Here is a 20505-nt window from a genome sequence, read left to right as displayed (position 1 = left end):
TGGTGTCACCCAGAGGCAGAACTCAGCAAGGTTTTTATGAGGAATGTTTTCTGGAAAGGAAATTTGGAGCAGCGTATAAGAATGGTCGTGGCAGGTCAGGTCATGTAGTGCCGTGTCCAGGGAAAAGTACAAGAACAGCTTAAGCATTGCTATTTTCCAGGACACCAGCCCAAGCCTCCTGGGACTTGCGACTCTGGGACTTCTGTGGCAGACTTCTTGGAGGGTTTTTTTATTTAACAGCGTAAAATTAATTTATCAAACTAATTTTTCTGAACACACACACACACACACACACACTTCTGGCAACCAAGCGCTTCAGTAGCACCAAGTTCTACTGCAGCCATACTGTGTGACAGAGTGTCCTAGTTAACCCTGCCAACTCTTAAGTTTCCCTAGGTGCCCTCTACTTTTACTCACTGGGACAGTGAATGAATCCAAATCTGCCTTCTCCAGATTATTTAGTATTGTACAGACCCTGCACAGCCCTGTACAGCCTTCTCATCCAGGCTGAAGGTTCATACTATCAGTTCCAGGTACGGAAGCTGGTTTATATCATGGATATCACTGCCACATTCTTCTGGGCCTTTTCCAAGTCTCTTTTTGAAACCGGAGGACCAGAACTGCAAAGAGCATTCAGGACACGATCGATTTATATTTGCTTCATCTCTCCTGGAAACTGATGGACTTGCTTTTCTCACGCTGCTGAGCACTTCACACAATGGTCTACCTCAATATTTTGTTCCTGTATGATATTGGTGAGCTCAGAGGAGGTTGTTTTGTGTATATGCATGTGTGTGTATATATATATATATATAATGCTTCACAGTTGGTTGTTTTCTTTGCCTGAATAACTGAATGTTACTATGAAACACATAATTTTTCACTCCTTTTCCAGGTGATTTATGGAATAATCAATAAAAATAACAATAATGAGCAAGAACTCGCACGCTGTGCAGGAATCCATTGGATCTGCCATGCTATACAAACTGATCATATTCCCATCATTTGCCTATCACAGCTCAGTAAGTCTATAGGTATCTGTGGGAGGGTTTTCCTCCTTCTTCAGGTTACTGAGGTTAGTTAACAGCTTTAAAGGGGGAAACTCTATTGAGTACCTTCTGAAAATCCCAGTAGGTTCAAGGAGATCGATCTCCCTTGAACATACTTCTTCACTTCCTCAGCATTTCTCGTCCATCTGTGAAACAAAGGGGGCAGCCTCACCCCAGTGCAGTCTGTACGCTGGTGAGGGCGCATCCGAAATAAATGGCTGTGCTCTGTTTTCCTCCAGAGAAACAAAATCCCAAATCTGGGAAGTTGCTGTGGTCACAAAGGATGGGTCTGCAGCCTGGGAAGCTTCTGAGTTCTCACCAAGATGTTCAATTATTCTACAGATAATTCTTTCTTTTCTTTATAGGCTGATAGTCACTTGTGAAAATGACCTTTTGTAAACTCCAGGAGATATTTGCCTGCTGACACATTGTTCTCCTGTTTCCAGCCCAGTGGCGCAGTGGCTCTCAGCTGTCATTCCCCAAAACAGGTGCTGTAAATCAATACCTTGGTGGCTATATTTCGCCAGCACCCTGGTGGGAGGCAGCACAGCCCTTCTCCAAAGAGACCTCATAGGCGCTTTGTGTGTGCATCTGTCTGTTTGACTGCAGCGAGCGGATGATGAAGGTCCATCACATACTCCTCCTCGTCTCTGCAGGTAAAGGTGTTCTAGCTATTGCTTTGAACAGGGGTCAGCTACTTCCTGAGTGTGCAGGACCATCCATCATTATGGGTGAATGTGTGCTCTGGGAGCAGCCTGTCCTGCTGATAAGGTTTTATGAACACACCAAATTGTTTAAACCAGGACTTTGGAGTGCACTGGTAACAGCTCAGATATTTGTAATTTCAGACACCAGATATTTTGAAGTGATAATTTTTGTGTTTAATTGTCTTTCTGCCGTGTTCTCATGTACTCTAGTGCTACATGTATTCCAAAATATGTGCAAAGCTCTAATAAACATGGCTTGAAATGTAAAAGTTCATTACAAAAAGTTTCATTAAGCTGTGGAACTACTGACAAGGAAGTAGAATTGATTTGCAGCTGTATGTGTTGTAGTGGGATAAGTCCTTTTATTTGGTCCTCTGAAAGAATGAGTATTTTGTGATCCTAAAAACTTTTCACTAAAGTCAGTATACTAAATTCCTACCAAGCCACACCAGAAGGTATCAATGTGAAATATTTTAATTGCATTAATATAGTATAGCCAAGAGTTTGACTTAAATGTGACACTTTAAACATAATGTAGAAGTGGAAAGATGACTCCTGCCCACCCCAGTGCTGCTTCCTGGCAGGGGAAGCAAGCATTGCTTGTCTGTGGCAGACAGCTTTTCTCAGTGGTACCCAAGTATTTTAATACCATCTCACAGCAGGACAAGGTCAAGGAGGAATCCTTGGCATGGCAGCTCAACTGTATGAAAGGAGCTGATGAAAAGTCAGTTAGGAAACAAGGGGAAATCCTGGCTTAGCTTGGAGTCAGCAGCAAAAGTCTTGTTGACTTCAGTGGCCCAGATTCAGACTGAGAGAGGGGAAGGCAAGGCTTGAATATGCCAAAAATGCTTGTGGTGAGGTTCAGGTGGTCTGTTCCTTCTCACTGCCTTAAAGAGGGGGTACATACAAAAACATCCCCAAGCCTCCCTTCCCCTTTAACAGTGAAGCCACTACAGTCTGAGCACATGATGTGCCTGCTTGTTCTGCAACAGGCTATCTGGGGTTCATCTGTGTTTCTGTGAGGTGGGGATCTGAGCCCTCACCCCTCAGGAGCACAACGCACATGAAACAAAGCTGCTGCCTGCCATTTTCACTCATGATGCTCTCACAAGGGCTCTTCTCTGTAGCACTGCCAAGTCACGCTGAGCAGTCTGTGGGCAGAGATCTCCAAGGACAGGTTGAGACCTTCCCCAAGGAGAGGGAAATATGAGACCACATTGTGAAGGGTTTCCTTCTCTCTCACCACGAGTAAAACCTGAGCAATTCTAGTCAATGAGAGGAGCTCTTCCTCTGATTTAAACTTCAGACACAAGGAGTCTGGATGGTGCTTTCACCTCAGTGTCTTCTTGTGCTTGGCCCTGTCCTTTAATGTCACTGTTACAGGCAAGTGGAATTGAAGATGAAGTAAGCATCATTAGAAATCCCTGATTATTGGTATTCTCTGTGCTTAACAGTCCACAAGTACTGTATATAAGCACAGTTGTGGGCTGGGAGATCCCGGGAGAGATTCCTAATGCTCAGTCTGATGTCCACAGTCATGGCTATTTGTTTTTGTTCATCTCCTGTCTGAAGACTGTTGTTGCCTTATTCCTAAACTGACCTCCAGATTAGATACCTTACCCCTGCTGACAGTGTTTGCAATGCACATAATGCACACCTGAAATGAGGAGTCATACAGGACTCCACCAGCCACCTGCTGTTGATGGCATTTCCTTCATGCCCACCTTGGACTGACGGTGCTGTAGCCTGTTCTCTGTCCCGTCTCACTGATGCCACCCCTGCTGTTCTACAGCTGGGCTGGTCCTGTGCTATGAAGATGAGACTCGCCTCGTCGAGGACTTGTTCAAGGACTACAACAAGGTGGTGCGACCAGTGGAGGACCATCGGGATGCTGTCGTCGTCACTGTTGGGCTGCAGCTCATTCAGCTTATTAGCGTGGTACAGTATGAACCGCTGGCTTATTAACTGTGATAGTGCCAAATGGTATCATTTTTCTAAGGGAACAGTTTTTCTCCTATAATCCTGATGTTTGCTGCTACTGCTTTCTCCTCCTTTTTTTTTTTTTTAAGGATGAAGTAAATCAGATTGTGACAACCAATGTGCGCCTGAAACAGGTAACTATAAATAGTGCCAACCATTTAATCCATTTCAAATGAATACACAGGACACAGCCAGAAAGTAACTATTAATTGCTGTGTTGGACAGGTGGTCAGCTAGCAGATAATGTCTTCTTTCTGGGTCTCAAGAACAAAATGTGCTAGTCCCTAAAGAAACTGAAGAAAAGCATTTTGTATTATCTTTCTAACAGTACACTTTTGGTATATTTATCTTTCATATGTGTATATTAATTTTTTAATAAGCTTTTTAAGCCAAATTTTAGGTTAATGTAAAAACTTAGCTGGGGATCCCGATAGCATATGCTTATGCTTACCTCCATATCCCAAAGCAAGGGAGGTGCTTGTTTCTAGGCAGTACCCAAACTGCCCCCAGAAGTGCTGGAAGAGGCTCTCAGTGGCTGAACTCCTCCCTCTTTAGCAATGGACAGATGTCAACCTCAAGTGGAACCCGGATGACTACGGTGGTGTGAAAAAAATCCGCATCCCCTCAGACGATATCTGGCGGCCAGATCTTGTACTTTACAACAAGTAAGGGGTGCCGGCTGCCTGGGGAGGGGGGGCACTGCTGCCCCATGGGCTGCTTTCGCACAGCATCTGGGCCCTGGGTACCATGCCTCAGACCAAGGTTCTGCAGCAGCAGGCACGATGACAACTGGGGAACCAGTTGATCTGCAGTCAGAGAACTCCTTTTGTGACTGTGTTAATTAAGCTGCCCATATTGCTGTTAATGTCCTTGTTCCTTTTGCAGTGCAGATGGTGATTTTGCCATTGTTAAATACACCAAAGTCCTCCTGGAGCACACAGGCCTGATCACCTGGACACCACCAGCTATTTTCAAAAGTTACTGTGAGATTATAGTCACGCACTTCCCATTCGACCAGCAGAACTGCAGTATGAAGTTGGGAACTTGGACATATGATGGTACAGTGGTTGTTATTAACCCGGTAAGCAAGGAGCTTGTAATGGGGAAAAGCAGTAGAGAGCTGGATGTATTTTTAGAGAAATCTCAGATTTAGAATGCGATATAACCTTGTTTTGACTGAAAATCAAGCAGGCGCTACCCGTAAATTATAAAAGCCCAATTTGTAGATTTAGCACAAAATTTCCTTGTTTAGCTTCTAAAATTCTGCATATGCATAATTCCTGTGCCCTAACAGTCTCCTACCCATCTATGCTTTGACATTTTTGGGAGAGAGTGGTGGGTTGCTTTTTCTCTGCTCATGGCTTTGCATTTCCAAGGACTTTTTGCCTGTTCTCTCAGGTATGTCTCCTATCTGTAAATATTTAGTCAGTCTTTCTCTTTAGTCAACTATCCCTAAGTGTTTCTGTAAAATATTTAGTTGAATGCTGTGCAGAGGATGATATTCTAAAGCAAAATAGCAAAGACGAGCTGTTTGCTCACAAAAATGCAGGGAGTACCTGAGTTACTGGGAGTCCTGTCACTGAGGAACTGCCAAGTTCTGATTTAGTTCAGAGCATCTAATGTAATTTTTTTGCTGTCAGGAGAGTGATCGCCCAGATCTGAGTAACTTCATGGAGAGTGGGGAGTGGGTGATGAAGGATTACCGTGGCTGGAAGCACTGGGTTTACTACGCTTGCTGCCCTGACACCCCCTACCTGGATATCACCTACCACTTCCTCATGCAGCGCCTGCCTCTCTACTTCATCGTGAATGTCATTATTCCCTGTCTGCTCTTCTCCTTTTTAACCGGGTTTGTTTTCTACCTACCCACAGATTCAGGTACGTAAATTTATGTGTTCTACTGCCATAGAAACTGCTCTTCTAACAAGCTTCTGAGAAATTCTCAGTATTTGAAATCACTAGACAACTCAAAGGGCAGCACCTACTGAAACTGGACATTTCAGCTCAAAATAATGGCTCTAAACATTCTGCAAAGCGTAAGTGCTGAAAGCTGAAGCTACTGGTATAATTAAATTGGGCTGTTTCTCACAGAAATCACTGATTAACTGTCCAGTTAACTTCTGCACAACAAAGATTTAGCTAGTTGATTTTTATGGCTTGCCATAGGTAGGAGTTAGTGTGTTAGTGTATGACAGAGTAAGTGAGCACATAGGGGTGACTGAGGCCCTTTTGCACTGTGTTAGAGGAGAGAACTTATCTGTTCACGCACGTTGCTTCATGTACGAAGAGTATCTTGACCTATTCAGTCTCATTTGTCGCTGCTGAGCAGCTCTTGCTCCCTGCAGCCATTTCCTCTGTTTCGTTCATTTGACCTTGTGTCAGCTTTTCATACTGCTTAATTTAATTAAGCCTCTTTTATGAAATACTTGATGGTTGGGTTTTGGGTTTGGGTTGATTTGGGTTTTTTTCAGTGGAAAACTTTCTATAAAGTTGAACTGGATAGAAAAGCAAGATGTTAATCATGTTTTGCGGTTCATTTCTGACATCCTGCATGCAGGAAGATCTCAAATAGAGACTGACCTCTGGTGTCAGATGTGATTTTTGTCTGCCCGCTTAGCCCAGCATGAGCCTGCCAGAGAGCAAAGCCGGTGAGCCCCCAGGGGGCTGTGGAACGAGCACTAATCAGGTGCATACCTTCCATCATTCAAAAGGCACAGCCCATGAAGTGCTCCTGGCACTTTCCATATCCATTACCCATACCTCAGCCCAGCCATACCTGGTGATTCCCACTTTAATGCTGGAGCTGATGCTATGTTAGGCGCTCAGGTTTGCTCAATCTAGTTACTGCTTTGGATGCTGGGGGAGATGGTACCAGTCACGTGTACTTGAGTGAATAGTGATCCTATCTTGTCAAATAAATATTGTCTGTACTGAATGATAACAGCAGCACTGGTATTTTCTTTTTCTTTTTTGATTTTTTTTTTTCCATGGCAGGTGAGAAAATGACTCTCAGCATCTCTGTCCTGCTGTCTTTGACTGTGTTCCTTCTGGTCATAGTGGAGCTGATTCCCTCCACTTCCAGTGCAGTGCCTCTGATAGGCAAATACATGCTGTTTACAATGGTGTTTGTCATCGCTTCAATCATCATCACGGTCATCGTCATCAACACCCACCACCGCTCCCCAAGCACTCACACCATGCCGCACTGGGTCAGGAAGGTGAGTTCCATGGCTTTGCATGTTTCCTGGTTTCTACTGAGCACTCCATATTTTATTGGCAAGTTTTCTAATAAAAGTCAACAAGAATTGGGGAAGTAAATGCATCATGTTAAGTCTCTCTGGGCACAAGAGCCAGTGTTTACTACTTAGCTGTGCATAAAGTCAGCAAGGCTGCTAAAGTGCTCCTTTAAGCAACAAAACTTTCCACTGGGGTAGTCTTGAAGGGAACAGATGAGGCAAAACACAGGCAGATGAAGGTATAGGGAAAAGAAAATGTCCAGCTGGACTCAGATTACATTTCCTGGTCTAAGTCTTCATCTGACTGCAAAGCACTGCTGCCTGCCAGTGGCCAAGTTTGCCAGCCCGTGTGAGTGCAGAACACAAAGGCCATTGGAGATATCTGCGTTCAGCAGCCAGTTTTGCACTGCAAAAGACAGCTTAGCAAAGGCTATGATCTTCTCTATGGTTTTCCAGTAAATACAGTTGCTCTGTAGTCCTTGGGAAGCAAGGAGATCCTTGCACAGTAGTCTAAATGGTAACCACAAGATGTAATGACAGACATCCAGTTTTTCCTACAAGTTCTTTGCCAGAGAGACAGTACCCAAGAGGAGCCATTCAGTCATTCTTGGCTTTTTTTAAGCCTTCCTGGGTTCATATTAAACCAGAAAGTGAACAGGAGACTGTTCTCTGTATTTGTAATTATACTTCTAAGGATACTGCTTACATCAGATTCACTCTGCAGCACAAACAAGCCCTGCAGAAGGGAGATTTCAACAGGCAAACACTCCATGTGCTTAAAAATGCTCTGGCAGCAAGCCTGTTATTCCAAAGGAAATTATTGTAGATCTTATGTGCATTTGTAATAGCAAAGTCCAACATAAGTAGCCAAAAGAGATCCTTTGTAGTCCATTCTTCAAGCCAGATTCATAAGCAATACGCTCCAAATTAGACAAGATTGATAGAGCTCTGTCAGCTTCCACTAGCTGAGGCTCTGCTCCAGGGCATCACACACCCCTCCATGGATAGATGTTGGCTATATGGCAGGGGAAAACGGTTTCCAAATCACACGTGACAGGCCTGCAGGTGACTCCATCTGCCCTAGGACATAAGGCTGACAAAAGCCCCCATGAGACTGAGGCATGGGCTATGACATACTCAGAGAGGATCTGTAGCTGATCCAGTGTGGGAAGCATCTGGGACCAGAGAGGCTTGCCTTTGTTCAGTACGCAGCTGCATCTGTAACACAGCCTCACAGACCAGCAACTGTTGTCTTCTCCCTCCTTGCTTTCAGATCTTTATTGACACAATCCCAAACATCATGTTTTTCTCTACAATGAAACGACCATCCAGGGATAAACAAGACAAAAACATTTTTTCAGAAGATATTGATATTTCAGAAATCTCTGGGAAGCCAGATTCTGTGCCTGTCAACTTCTACTCCCCGCTTACCAAAAATCCAGATGTGAAAAATGCCATAGAGGGAATCAAATACATTGCGGAAACGATGAAATCTGACCAAGAAGCCAGTAATGTAAGGCATTCTTTGTGCATGATTCATTTCTTGCTTTCAAATTGCTAAGTCTTTTGTTGTTGTTGTTGTTGGGGTTTGTTTTTTCTTTTTTGGCAAAATATCCCTGCCTCACAAAACCACTCCAAGCCCTGGTTTGTGTTTAGCAAGGGACAGTCTTCTCCCCTTGATGCAGTTAACAAGGAGCGACAGAGAATTTTCACAGATGGCAACTGAATCTTGCCCCCCCAAAAAAAGGAAAAGGAAAAAAAGTGTCAGTGCTATAGTTTTCCAACTGTGGTATGTGAAGCTGTGGAGATGGAGCGTCTGTGAGAGCAAAGCAGTTTCAAGAGCTGTAAGCAAGTTCCAAAACACATTCCTCCTGTCTCCCACTCAGGCATCTTCCCCTACAGTAAGCGAGCTCCTGTCACTTGTGAAAGCCAGGAAGCAAGCTGAACTCTGAAAAGCTGGTCATTTTACCTGAGAAGTGTTAAACATAACTTACAAATTAGAACTCCAGTTTTGAGAAGGTTTTGGTTTATTCCTGAATGCTACAAGTAGTCCCTGCGAATGAAGCACGTCATGAGGTACTCTGATTACTGACTCTTTCCACATTGCAAGCCAAAGAATAAATGTGTGTGGAGTCACATATGGCAGTGTTCCCTGGGAAAACCTAGCTCTGCTGCCTTCTAACACGTTCAATGGGATTAACCCCCTCTTTTATTTCAGTTATCACAGCTTTTGGATGGGTAATTCAGTCCTGGTACTTCACCTTTCTAAATGAACATAGCCCTTTGGTTTTGAGCTGCAGGCTAGCCTGAAGATGGGGAGAGAGTTCTCCAGGACAGTAATTTGGCCTGTGCTCTTGCAAAGGATGTGCCTCCTTCCCACAGACAGGATTTACACCATGTTGTTTTTTCCTGTGACCAAATTCCTGGAGCATGTGGAACGGCTCTGGCTGTAGTCTCATGTTCCCCATGACTCCTATCCCTCCCTACAGATCAAGTCTTACCCTCAGCAGGGTTGGCGTAGCTTCAGGATCTCTGGGCTTCACTTCCTCCTAGACTTACAAAGAGGGTCTTCAGGTTACTGGCAAGTGCTCCATTCGGAAGTGGAGCCCAACTGCTTGTGTCATCTGGGCACTGCTGATATCACTTCCAGGGGGTTTCAAAAGCCAAGTTCCCCAAATAAACTGAAGGCTGTGGCTTCTGAAGGCTGCCACTTCATTACTTATGAACACCTTAAAACAGTGACCTCTTAGCAGTGACTCCTAAATTACAACAGCCTCTTCTACTTGTGGAGCAACTAAGGCAAAGTAGAGGGTACCTTAGGCCAGTACATGTCACACAGGCAGAGTTACACGGTGGAAATCCCAGCCCTGCTGCATTTGGCACTTCACTCTTACAAGTGCTGGGTTCCCACCAAAAGCATCAGTGGAAAAGCAAGTGGTTCAGAGTGTCCCATAGCTGGAAAAAAGACTAAGGTTGCTACAGAGAAGGTTTTCCCAGACCTTAGAGTGTATACTAGGCATGGAAAGAGCTAAATTAATGGAAATTGCTTAGATATCCCATGAGAATTAAAAAGCAATAGAAAAATACAAGCCAGTTGTGCCAAGTTAAGCATTTTGCTTTCAACGTTTCAAACTCTCTGTCAAAAGCAACCATTTGCTTAAAAATTAAGCTTTTTAACATTTCTTTTTAATGAAATTGTTCACTAAATTGCTAGGGTTGCTAAACAATATAAGCTTGAAACTTGTATTTCTAGGTTGTTTAGGCTTTCTGAACAACTGACCTGCCTTTGAGAGGAAAATAAGTATTTTTTGCATAGTGCAACTTAAGGAAGAACCTTTCTGTTGTTCAAGACAGTAGATTACAAGAGTTCCCATAACAAACGTGGCTCTGCAGGGACTTTACCATCTCCTTTGTTTCTTTCCCAGGCTGCAGAAGAATGGAAGTTTGTTGCGATGGTGGTTGATCATCTTCTCCTTGGCATATTTATGCTAGTTTGTATTATAGGAACATTAGCTGTATTTGCTGGTCGCCTTATTGAATTAAATCAGCAAGGATGAACATCAACTGGAAACTATTTGCTAGCCTGGTCAGCATCTGAAAGCATCTCAACCATCAAAACCTGGCCAGCCTCCGAAAGTTTCACAGACAGGAATCTGTCCCTTCTGGGAGAGAGCAGGGATAATAAAATGTAAGGCTCCATACTTAGCAACTCTGAGCTGCCGCTCAGTGGTATTTCATTGCCAAAAAGCAGCACTCACATTATTGGTAGGCTGAATGGCTGTCAGCCAGGTTTTGATCTGTTTCACCATTTATTAAAAATGTAAATGTATTAATAAGACTGTCTGACTCTGTAACCCTCAGATACAATTCCAGTGAAATCAATAGCAGCCTAATGAGCTTTAGCTGAGCTGTAAATCTGTATCGAGCTTTAGCATTCAAGCTGGTTTCAATATCTGCTCTGTGGTTTTCTTATTGGCAGCATCACAGATGATTCCTCTTGCAACACTAGATGTAGCCAGCAAACTCCTCGATAAAGCACTGGATTTTCATGCACAAATCTGAAATGACTGTCATATGTGGCTTTACCTGTAGAAACTCTCGATGCAGCAAAGACAGCATAGTATTCCTTACTGTGGGAATGGTCCAGCCTCAGCCAGTTGGGTCCCATAGACATTTTTTGCTATCAAGTCCCTTGGTAAAGGACTTGTAGAGGAGGATTTTTTTTGCCCTGTTTTATTACTGAGCACTGCTTCGTGATCATTAGGCATCCCAGTGACTATGCTGCAGTTGCTGCCCTCTCATTTCTGCCTGCTAATACTCATTATAAGAAGCCCCACATTCATTATGTTTTAATACTCAGGATTTTCAGCTGTCAGCAGAGATGTTCTGTGACTGCAGTCTAAGGGAAAAGTTTAGGCTGGAGCAGAATGGGTGGTATCCATAAAATAATCTCTGTACTCAGCCTACTCCGTGTTGGGAAGGTCGGTTTCATCTCTCCATTCTGAGGGATGGCTAATGTTGGGGCAACTTTGAATTTTGGGTTGCTCAGTAAACCAGCTTAAACAAATTATCTCTGCTCCCTGAAAGCTGTCCCCTGCCCTGCTGAAATAGATCCTCAGCATTAAAGTCAGACACAGCATCACAAAGATCATTTGTAAGGCAGGTGTGTGTCTGGGTTTTCCTTATGTATGACAAAATGACGCCTCCTCTTCTGAGCAGCACAAAAAATCGCCCAAACTTTGCTCAAATGTTGAGCAGCAGCTCACTCTAGTGGCTACAGCAAAGTAGTGCTGCCTTTGGCCAAGCAGCTGTGGGGTTTAGTAAAGATTCCACATAAGCAGAAAGCCTGTGTGCGTTTCAATAGTACAGCGTGGAAATACTAGCGTGCTGCCTGGTTTTCCTCAAAAATAACTAAGGAGAGGTGGGGCAACTCATGGAAGTTACTCACCTTTCCCAGCTGGTTGTCCGAGCCAATAGAACTACTTTGCTAACAGCTGTGAACAATTTGCTGTGAGTTTAATAAATGTACAGCATGTGTTAATACTCTACAGGAATGTGTCGTGTCTGCAGAGGACAGGCATTTGAAAAGCTCTATAAGGAAAATCAGGCACTTGTGCAATACTTCCGTCATTGCATAGTGTTTGCTGGACAATGTTTTGGTGAGCTGCAGTCCTAAGCAAAGCAAACCGTTTGTCTGTGGCAATTGGTCACTTGTAGGCCTCTGCTCAGCTCTTACTGTTTAGATTATGGGTTTTTTTGCCTCCCTGGATGATCATTATCCCTCTAAATGATCGCTGAAGATGTATGCTGGGTGAAGCCTCTGCTGACAGATGGAGCGCTTGCTGCAGCTCTGTTTATCTTCAGTGCTAGCTCTCTGCGCTCAGCCCTTGAAGGGAGTCACACAGCTCCCTGGCTCAGGATGAGCTAAGCTGCAGTGTAACAGTGCCTGGGACTTAATTGGAGAGACTGTGATTGGCACTAAAATTGACAGAACAATCCTCTTAGAGCAGCATGTGGTTGAATCAGCATTAAAAACAAACATCAAATAACAAGATTCATGGTGAATGTCTACGGGACCTTTGTTCAGCTTCCCCAGCTTCCTCAAAGCATATCTGGGTCTTGGCCTCCAAATTGCACCTATCTTGAGTGCCTGCCTGCTTGCTTCTCCAGCTCTGTTCATATAAAGCTAGCTACCACATAGCAGTGTTTTCCTTCCACTTGCTCATAAAAAGTTCTGAAATTATTTATTTGAAAATGTTAATTTGTTATCAATTGTTCTGTCTTATGTGCACAGCAAACCTTCTGCCTTCCTACTGCTCCAAGTCTTGGTGAACTATTCACATCTCTAAAGATGTAACACCCGGCAAAAATAAAAGCTAAAAACTTCCCTTTCTCAGGTTGCAGAATCCGGGCATTGTACCCTGACTCTCCAGACAGATGGTACTCCAGACACCAATGAGCACACTTCAGGAGAGAGTTCATCTGCATCTGGTTTTTGCTTTGCTTTGAATACTCAGATTGTCCCAGTCGTCTTTATTCTCTGTTTCTAGTTCACCTTTGTGAATGCCTTTTTCCTGCATACCACTAACATGCCATTACCAGTATCCATCTACTGAGAGTATCTACTGAAGGAGAGCACCTTTACCTACAAACAGACTATTCCTTCTCATCTGCTACTGTCCTTTTTAACATGTCAGCACATCTGTATCCTGCTAAAACAGTAGCTTTGGGGGTTGTAAATGTGCTGCCTCAGTCACTGTCAAAGATAATTCTCTGTCAATGTCTAAGTACATATTGTCTAACAATTTCTCATTTACAGCACTGTAGTCTCTCCCTGCAATCTTAACATTAAACTTTCCTCCATGGGTAGCACCAGCACCCCCCAGGGAGATGGACATGGATGATACTTGTGTGATCTGCATGTGCATCTCTGCTGCCTTGCTGCCTTTAACAGGCAACTTTTGGCTCTGAGCTTTGACTGGCAATTCTCACTTGCTAAAGCTCCCTAATAAGTGTGAAAAACAGAGAAGTGCAAACACTGTGTTGAAGCAAGCAGCCGCCACTTAAATGAAAGCATAACAGACATCTCCAGGTGAGAAGGTGTTGCTTTCATAGTGATAGTACCTTGAGAAATTAACATGTCCCGCTTTTAACTGCCATCTTCTTACGACTAAAGCTGCTTTAATTCACTTTGAGCCTGTTGATAACACCCTATTTATGTCCTTAATAGAGTAGCTCTCTGGAACATTTTTCACCTTCTTCAGCCTGATTCTCTTTTCATTTTTTATGCAATTTGGCAATTAACTTTCCCCTTCCCATTCCTTTGGATGACCTTTAACTACTGTACCATGGGTACTTTGCTCTCAAAGATGCAGTCACCCCCAAATCTCTTTCTGCTTTGGCACTTCTGCTGTTCAGGGACCTGACCCTTCTGAGGGGGTTATTTGAGTTTTTAAAGTCTATTACCTTGTACCAGCTCCCAGGGAGCAATTCAACCTCTGTGTGAGTCTGTAATGAGAACACGCTGCTGCTCTCTATCGTCAGCAGGCAGATGAGCTAAAGTTGATGGCCTTATTCTGTCTATTCAGATGGTTGGATCTCAGCTCTGTAAAACATAGTTGAGTTGATCAAGAGTGAGGGGAAAATGACATTCACTTGCCCAAAGAAGTTGTGAATGCTCCATCCCTGGATGGAGCCAGGTTGGACAAGGCCTGGCCAGGTTGGACAGGGCCTTGGATGACACGGTTTAGTGTGAGGTGTCCCTGCCCATAGCAGGGGGTTGGAACTAGATGGTCTTAAGGACCTTTCCAAAGCTAACTATTCTATGATTCAATGAGCTTGCATATGCCAGGTATGATCATTCACCTGCAACTAGTGCTTGGGTTCTAAAGCCTCCTTCAGTTTGAGAGTTTTTAAGAACTCAGATTATTTAAGATTATTGTTTCAGGCAATTGTAGGACAATTTAAGTGCTCATTTTTTCTCCAAAATACAAGCTGCTGCCAACCTCCTTGCTGTGGCCAGCTCCCCAGAGATGTGTGAAAGCAGTGTGAGTTTCATCAGCATGCTGACTCAGCAGTTCCTGTTTCCACAGCTGAAGCAAACCACAGCAGGTCAGGACAGCAGGGTGAAAGAGTATATGTAACATAGGCCCTGCAAAGTGCATAAACACTGTGCTGCTGTTGGAGAAAGGAAGCACATTACCTCCCTGAAAACGTTTGTTTTCTGGTATCGTGGCATGCAAGATGTTGCCTTTAAAGTCACTGATAGTTTAGCACACCAAAAATGCTATCAGGATTGGACACTTTTAGAAGGTTGCTCTGCCTGGATCCAGTCACAAGACCTCACATTTTCGTGTGTTTACTAGTGCCAAAGTCTAGCTCAGCCTCCAGCCCCTAGACACGCTCCTGGTTGTAAATTCCCTCCCTCCCTCTTTCTCTTCCTGAAAAATTGTGAAACTGGTGCAAAGTCTCCCATGCTTCCCTCAGAGGAATGTTGCACAGACACTGACTTTAACAAAGCTCTGGAGTACTTTCTCCCTTTCTAGAAGCCAAATCCTAGCTGCAGGCAGGACAATCATGCACTGCTTTGCAAAAGGTTCTTTAAAACAGTTGTACTTCGAACCCTGATACAGGACTGGCAGAGCTATGGAAAGCAGCTAACCTGCAGGTGATCATTTCCATGCCCAGTGAGAGCCCTGCTGAGTTCCGTTGCCTGTAGAGGGGTTATCTACAACAAGGACAAGACAATTTCACTCGTTACCATGTGACAGGCCAGACTGACCCACAGGCAAGAGTCCAAAGGAGTCTGTAAGCTGCTGCAGCTTTAGTTGTAAGCCTTATGGGTCATTCAGTGGATTTGCCATAAAGGCAGAACTCTTTGCTAGCAAGGGCTGTCACCATTTCCCTTCATCTCAGCACAGATCTCCCATCACAGCACATCCTCCCAACTTTTAACAGCCAAGCAGATCTGTATCAGTGTTTGCTATTTATCCCATATGGAGCCTGGAATAAACACATCACATGGTATTTCCCCAGTGCGTAGACAGGAGGAAGCTGTTTGCCTCTACGTGACTCTTCAGCTAATCAATGACCCGAATGCAGTATGCCGTGCTAAGGAACCTCATGTGAATTTGTGACCCTCTTTAGGGAGCGTTAGGTCTGTAAAGACAGTAAACACAAAGTATCGGCAGTTTTTCCATTTGTGAGCTCCGTGAGTTTTGCTTGCAAGTTGATCTATGTTGTGTGCATGGGTCAGAAGAAGGTAGAGAGAAAACATGGTACTTGGTTTTGTGTCCATCTTGTAATGCTCCAATTGTGCAATGACACAGAAACAGAGACATTACCTACATAAAAGCCTGGCAAAGGTTTGAAACTTTACACTAAAGGCAAATCAGTAATGCCATTGCTCTTAGGACTGCATGCCTGACCATAATGCTGTGTCTTTGGGCAGCTGGCCATCTCCTGGTCAAAACATGAAAGTAGCTGAGCACACACACTACTCATTCTTTGATTTTGCTGGGACATGCTGCTACAAGTAAATCAAGAATATACATAAGTTCTTCAGGACACCTGTCCCTAATTTCATATGTTTTAGATAACAGTGTAATGTGGCTGCTGGCTTGACCACGTTCATGCACGCAGTAAACAAAACCCACCCAAATACCTCCAAAAGGTGGAATCCTACTGAGGCAAAAGCATGTAGGATCAATGTATTGGCTCAAACAGGCACTTAGGACACAGGTCTCATCCTTCAAACCTTGCTCCTAGCTGCCCAGGCTATGCCATTACACATACTTTGGGCTGTTTTCCGTTCAAGACCCAAAAACATTAACAAAAGTTTTGTTTCTAGAAAACTTAGCCAAGCTGACAGGGAAAAGGAAGCAGAGTCTATTGCTTGTCTGGCAAAGCTATCTCTGTGTGAGTTAATTGAGGTAAGATGCACAAATGCCTTTTGGGGCATCATGTAGAGAGGAGTAATTGACCTTCCCACACCTTGGCATACTGCAAACCTAAAAAGGGAAAAGCAAGTACCTCTTCCCCACTGTTTAATTACATTTCTACTCCACTGTGTGTGTCCCTGCCTGCTGCCTTGCCGTTCCCCAAGCTCCACTACCCCTCCCCTGCTGGCTGCTATCAAGGCCATGGGAGGCAGGTAGGGAAAACGAAGTGTGTAGAGAGCTCTGCGGACAAATAGAGCATCAGGAGCTGGGGTGAGAGGAGACCTTGCTTAACAGCCTCCGGGGTTTCAGCCTTCCGAGAAGGCGGGGCAGGTCCCGGGAAAGGCACAGCGCACCTCTTCCCTCCAGCGCTCCCTGCCAGCAGGGCAATGGAGGCCAACAGGTTATAGAAAGCAGAGCTACCAACGCAGGTAATGGGCATAGCCAGGGAACCGGTGAGGGTCTGAAGAGGATGAATCCCTGGAAAAGCTACCGATGTCCATAGTTTGGGTCGTTAGCACTTGGGAACCTGAAAACCCTTCCCTGTAATGAGGTTATCTCGTTAACTCTGGCTGTGCTTAACTTCCACTGAACACCGGCGACAGAAGGACCGCAGGTCCGGGCGGGGGGCACGGCCTTCACCAGCACCCCCACGCCTCCTGGAACAACCACCCCACGGGAAACCCTCTCTCCGACGGCCGGGCAGGGCCCGACAGAACAGGCACCACGACCCCGGGAGACGGGGGAGTGACGGCGGGACGCCCGGGCCGGGCGGGCTGTCAGCGGGGCCGGGACATGTGCAGCGGCGCTGGCGGCGGGGGAGCGGCGCCCCAGAGCCGAGCCGCGCCGCTTCCTGCCTCTATAAATAGCCGTCCGGCCCAACATGTCCCGGCCGTCGCAGCGGCTGGAGCGCCGGCGGGAGCTGCTGTCAGCTCCGGCCGCCTAGCCCGCCCGGAGCGCGGTAAGGGGGCGCCGAGCTGCCGGCCCCGGGGGGAGGCGGACAGGGCTTCGCTTCCCGCTCTCGGCGGGGCGCGGGGTCTGTGAGGAGCGGGCAGGGCCCCGGCGGCGGCCCCGCTGGGGCGGCTCGGCTCGGCTCGGCTCAACCCCCGGCCCCGCGGGACCAGCGGGTACAAGGGTCGGGGCGGGCAGCGGCTGCCCCTGGCCCGGGAGCCGAGTCTCGCTTCGTGCTTGTTTTCTCTTTCTCTCTTTTCTTCCAGACTGCTCTGTCTCGGGCTGGCACGCGCTTCTCCTGCCTTCCGAAGCCAGGGCTGAGATCTTTCCTTGCTTCCCCCTTGCTTTCCCGCTTTCCCCAGGGTTGGGTGCGTGCCCGGGATGGAGGATGGTGCTGGCCTCCGAACGCAGCCCTCGGTCCCTCTTGGCGGCTCAGACCGTGCCTTTGCATGGGCCTCCGAGGAGGTGGCTGGTGGCATCCGTGTCCACCCGTGCTGTGGCACCCTGGCTGTTGTGGCAGGGTGGGGGGACCCGCACTGGGGTCATGGCACACGCTGGTACCCACATGTGTGGCACCTAAGCAGGGTGTCATTACAGTCACTCATGTAGGTGTTTGTGTTTCAGCCTTCCTCCCTCAAGTGGTTTCATCTACAGCAAATGTTGAGACGAGCCTTGTAGTTAGCCTTTACAATGAGGGCAACCAAAGTAGGTCTATGCCCTGCGAGCTGGCTCCTGGGGGCTTTTTGGAGGCATCAAGTCTGGAAACCTCAAGTAAACAGTCTTAAAGTTTTAGCTTGTCTTCCCCTTTGTTTAACTCTGCTGTTGTAATGGCTGTGCTTCATCTTTTAATAAACACCTTGTGCAGCGCAGGGCTACATCCTTTCTCTGAGAGTAGGTGTTCTTCAGCTGCTACCACGTGCCATGCTCGGGCCTATTACTTAAAATGGAAGTGATACAGCATTTGGCTCTGGCACTAAGGTGTGCTTCTTCAGGAACCCACTGTGAGCTACTTTTAAGTTGCTCTTTTATTCTTGAAATGTTTTCTCAAAGAGAAGGCTGTAATAAGCAGCTGTTCTCAGTTGTCTTGACCTCCAGAGTGTAGACAGTGTGTTTTGCTCCTTGTTTACACCCTTTTCCACTCTCTTTCTGCTTTTCCCTCTCTTCTGGTGGCTAGCTCTTCCAAGTCTGATTTGGGAGCACAATGCAGAGGCCTAAGAGGCCATGGTAAAAAGAAAGAGGTGCTGTCAGAGTCTGGTCTCTGCATGTTGCCCACAGGGTGCCCTGCTTGGGAGCCTTCGATAGAGGCAGGAGGGAGGGCAACACTGCTGTGAAGGGATCCCATCTGGCAGCACACCTTTCCCAGTGCTGTGGAGCACGAGGCAGGCTGAGCTGGCGTGTACATTCCCCTCTGCCGGAGTGGGCGAGGGGAAGGAGCATGTGAGGAGGAAATACAGCTGTTCAGAGCACTTCTGCCCTCCGTGCAGCGGGAGCACGTGAGGAGAGGACAGGCGCAGAAAGGGAAGTTCAGGAAGAGAGTATGAGAGAGAATCGGGGGAGGACAGAGGAGAGATACAAGTGGAGAGGGAAAGCTTTTTACATGTGCGCAAATGCTGTTTAAAGATCTGATTAGTTAAGGCAAGAACAAATATCCTGAAAATCCAAGATTGTATCCTGGGTCCCTGTTACTGTCCTTCCAGAAAGCACTGCTTTTCATTCCTCAAGTATTATCTGTGCCTTTCTGCCGCGCTCTTTTAGGCTCTTCAGCATCCTCTGACCTCAAGCCAAGCAAGACATTGCCCTCAGCATCTGCCTGTCAAATGTGTATCTCTCCGTGTTGTACATGAAATTACTATTTCCACAGCTGGTTAGTGCAAATTTCCAAGAAATGTGGAGTGAGAGGCACACCAGTTCCTGTGGTTGGCCTTGACTGGAGTGTGAGCTCCTTGGGGCAGGGGCTGTACCCTGGAGGCTGCAGTTACTCTACACATTACCCTTGGTATCTTTGGGATTTCTGCCTCCATTCCTGTCCCTCCCACACTTCTCTCATCTCTCGTTGCTGCTCACCTGTTCCTCCCCCTGTGCTTCGGCTCATTGTTGGGCTTGTGTTGTAAATCAAATTGCTGAAAGATTCAGCGATCTAGGTTTAAAATCACTGGAAAAGGAGGGAGGCGAGGAGCATCAGCTGCTCCTGTCTGTACAGAAGTCCCGTACCTTGCTTTGAGATCGCACCTCAGCAAATGGGAATTAAAACAGTTGAAGCTCTCTGACTGTGTCCTAACTTCTGCTGCCTTAGTATTTTCACTGTAACTGCACTTTTAACTTTCTACAGCATTAATTTACTCTCTGAATGGTATAAGGTAGAAAGGTGCTGTCTTTGGGGGCTGTGTTGCTACAAGACTATTAGAAGGCTATAAGACCTTGCTCTTTTCTCTCTCTCCTCTTTTTTTTTTTTAAGAGAAACAGTTATCACAAACTTGTACCAGGCTGTTAGTGCTTTTATTCATGCATCAGAGTCAGAACTGAAAGTGTGCATGTAGAAAAAGGTATTAGCTATAGAAGGAGCCATTTCTCACCTACGACAGCAGGCATGACCTTTACATCTGATGACCTCCAGACCCTGTTCAGTGGAGAGGCCACTGGGGAGCACAAGTAATGCTAATCCCTCTGTGAGTGGAACATGCTGCAGTATTGCTCTCTGTTACCTACAGTGCATAGCTCTAACAGTTATTAGTTTTCTGCCTTGTATAAACACCATGCTTTTCTGGAGGGAGAAAAGAGTGTGTGTTGGTGTTGTCTGACAAATGTGACTCGAGGATGGGAATTCATAGGTTTCCTTTGGAGGCACATATGTTGTTCTTAGTGTATATATACAATTTAGTAAAATGTCTTTATGCAGCAGCCTTTAGAAATGTTCTGTGCTTTTAAGTACACTGAATCCCCATCTGGATAATGGGCTAATATATAGAAACCATAAGAAATAGTGGTGCAATGGAGAGGGGAGGGTTTATTTAAAGTTTATACTTTTGCATGGTAAAAATATCTCAATTGTGGCTTCACAACAATGAAGTCTTTTAAGATGCAAGTCTAATTAAATGTTTTTGTGTTCTTCCTTGTGACTTGTCTTATTCTTGGCTCTAATGTGGAC

General features: G+C 45.7%; 1 protein-coding gene across 1 annotated transcript; it reads left to right on the top strand.

Annotated features, from left to right (window-relative positions):
* The first annotated feature begins 1465 nt into the window (after positions 1-1465).
* CHRNA1 (cholinergic receptor nicotinic alpha 1 subunit) lies at positions 1466-10987 on the top strand. Its single transcript, XM_057423697.1, has 9 exons — positions 1466-1705; positions 3549-3694; positions 3826-3870; positions 4292-4401; positions 4622-4817; positions 5377-5614; positions 6731-6954; positions 8246-8485; positions 10398-10987. Exons 1-9 carry the CDS (start codon positions 1666-1668, stop codon positions 10527-10529), a joined length of 1371 nt encoding a protein of 456 aa, XP_057279680.1. The 5' UTR covers positions 1466-1665; the 3' UTR covers positions 10530-10987.
* The last annotated feature ends 9518 nt before the right edge of the window (positions 10988-20505 follow it).

Source organism: Pezoporus wallicus, unplaced genomic scaffold (genome assembly GCF_028554395.1).
Source record: "Pezoporus wallicus isolate ANWC-B61680 ecotype Strahan unplaced genomic scaffold, APGP_CSIRO_Pwel_v1 contig_1181, whole genome shotgun sequence".
In the NCBI taxonomy this organism is placed as follows: Eukaryota; Metazoa; Chordata; class Aves; order Psittaciformes; family Psittacidae; genus Pezoporus; species Pezoporus wallicus.
This window is presented reverse-complemented; position numbering and strand designations above follow the sequence as displayed.

Bases quoted from the DNA above. Each gene is read 5' to 3' on its own strand.
- CHRNA1 (XM_057423697.1), top strand. From the start codon at position 1,666: ATGATGAAGGTCCATCACATACTCCTCCTCGTCTCTGCAG. The intron at 4,402-4,621 runs GTAAGGGGTGCC...TTCCTTTTGCAG, and splicing joins GATCTTGTACTTTACAACAA to TGCAGATGGTGATTTTGCCA. The intron at 8,486-10,397 runs GTAAGGCATTCT...TTTCTTTCCCAG, and splicing joins CTGACCAAGAAGCCAGTAAT to GCTGCAGAAGAATGGAAGTT.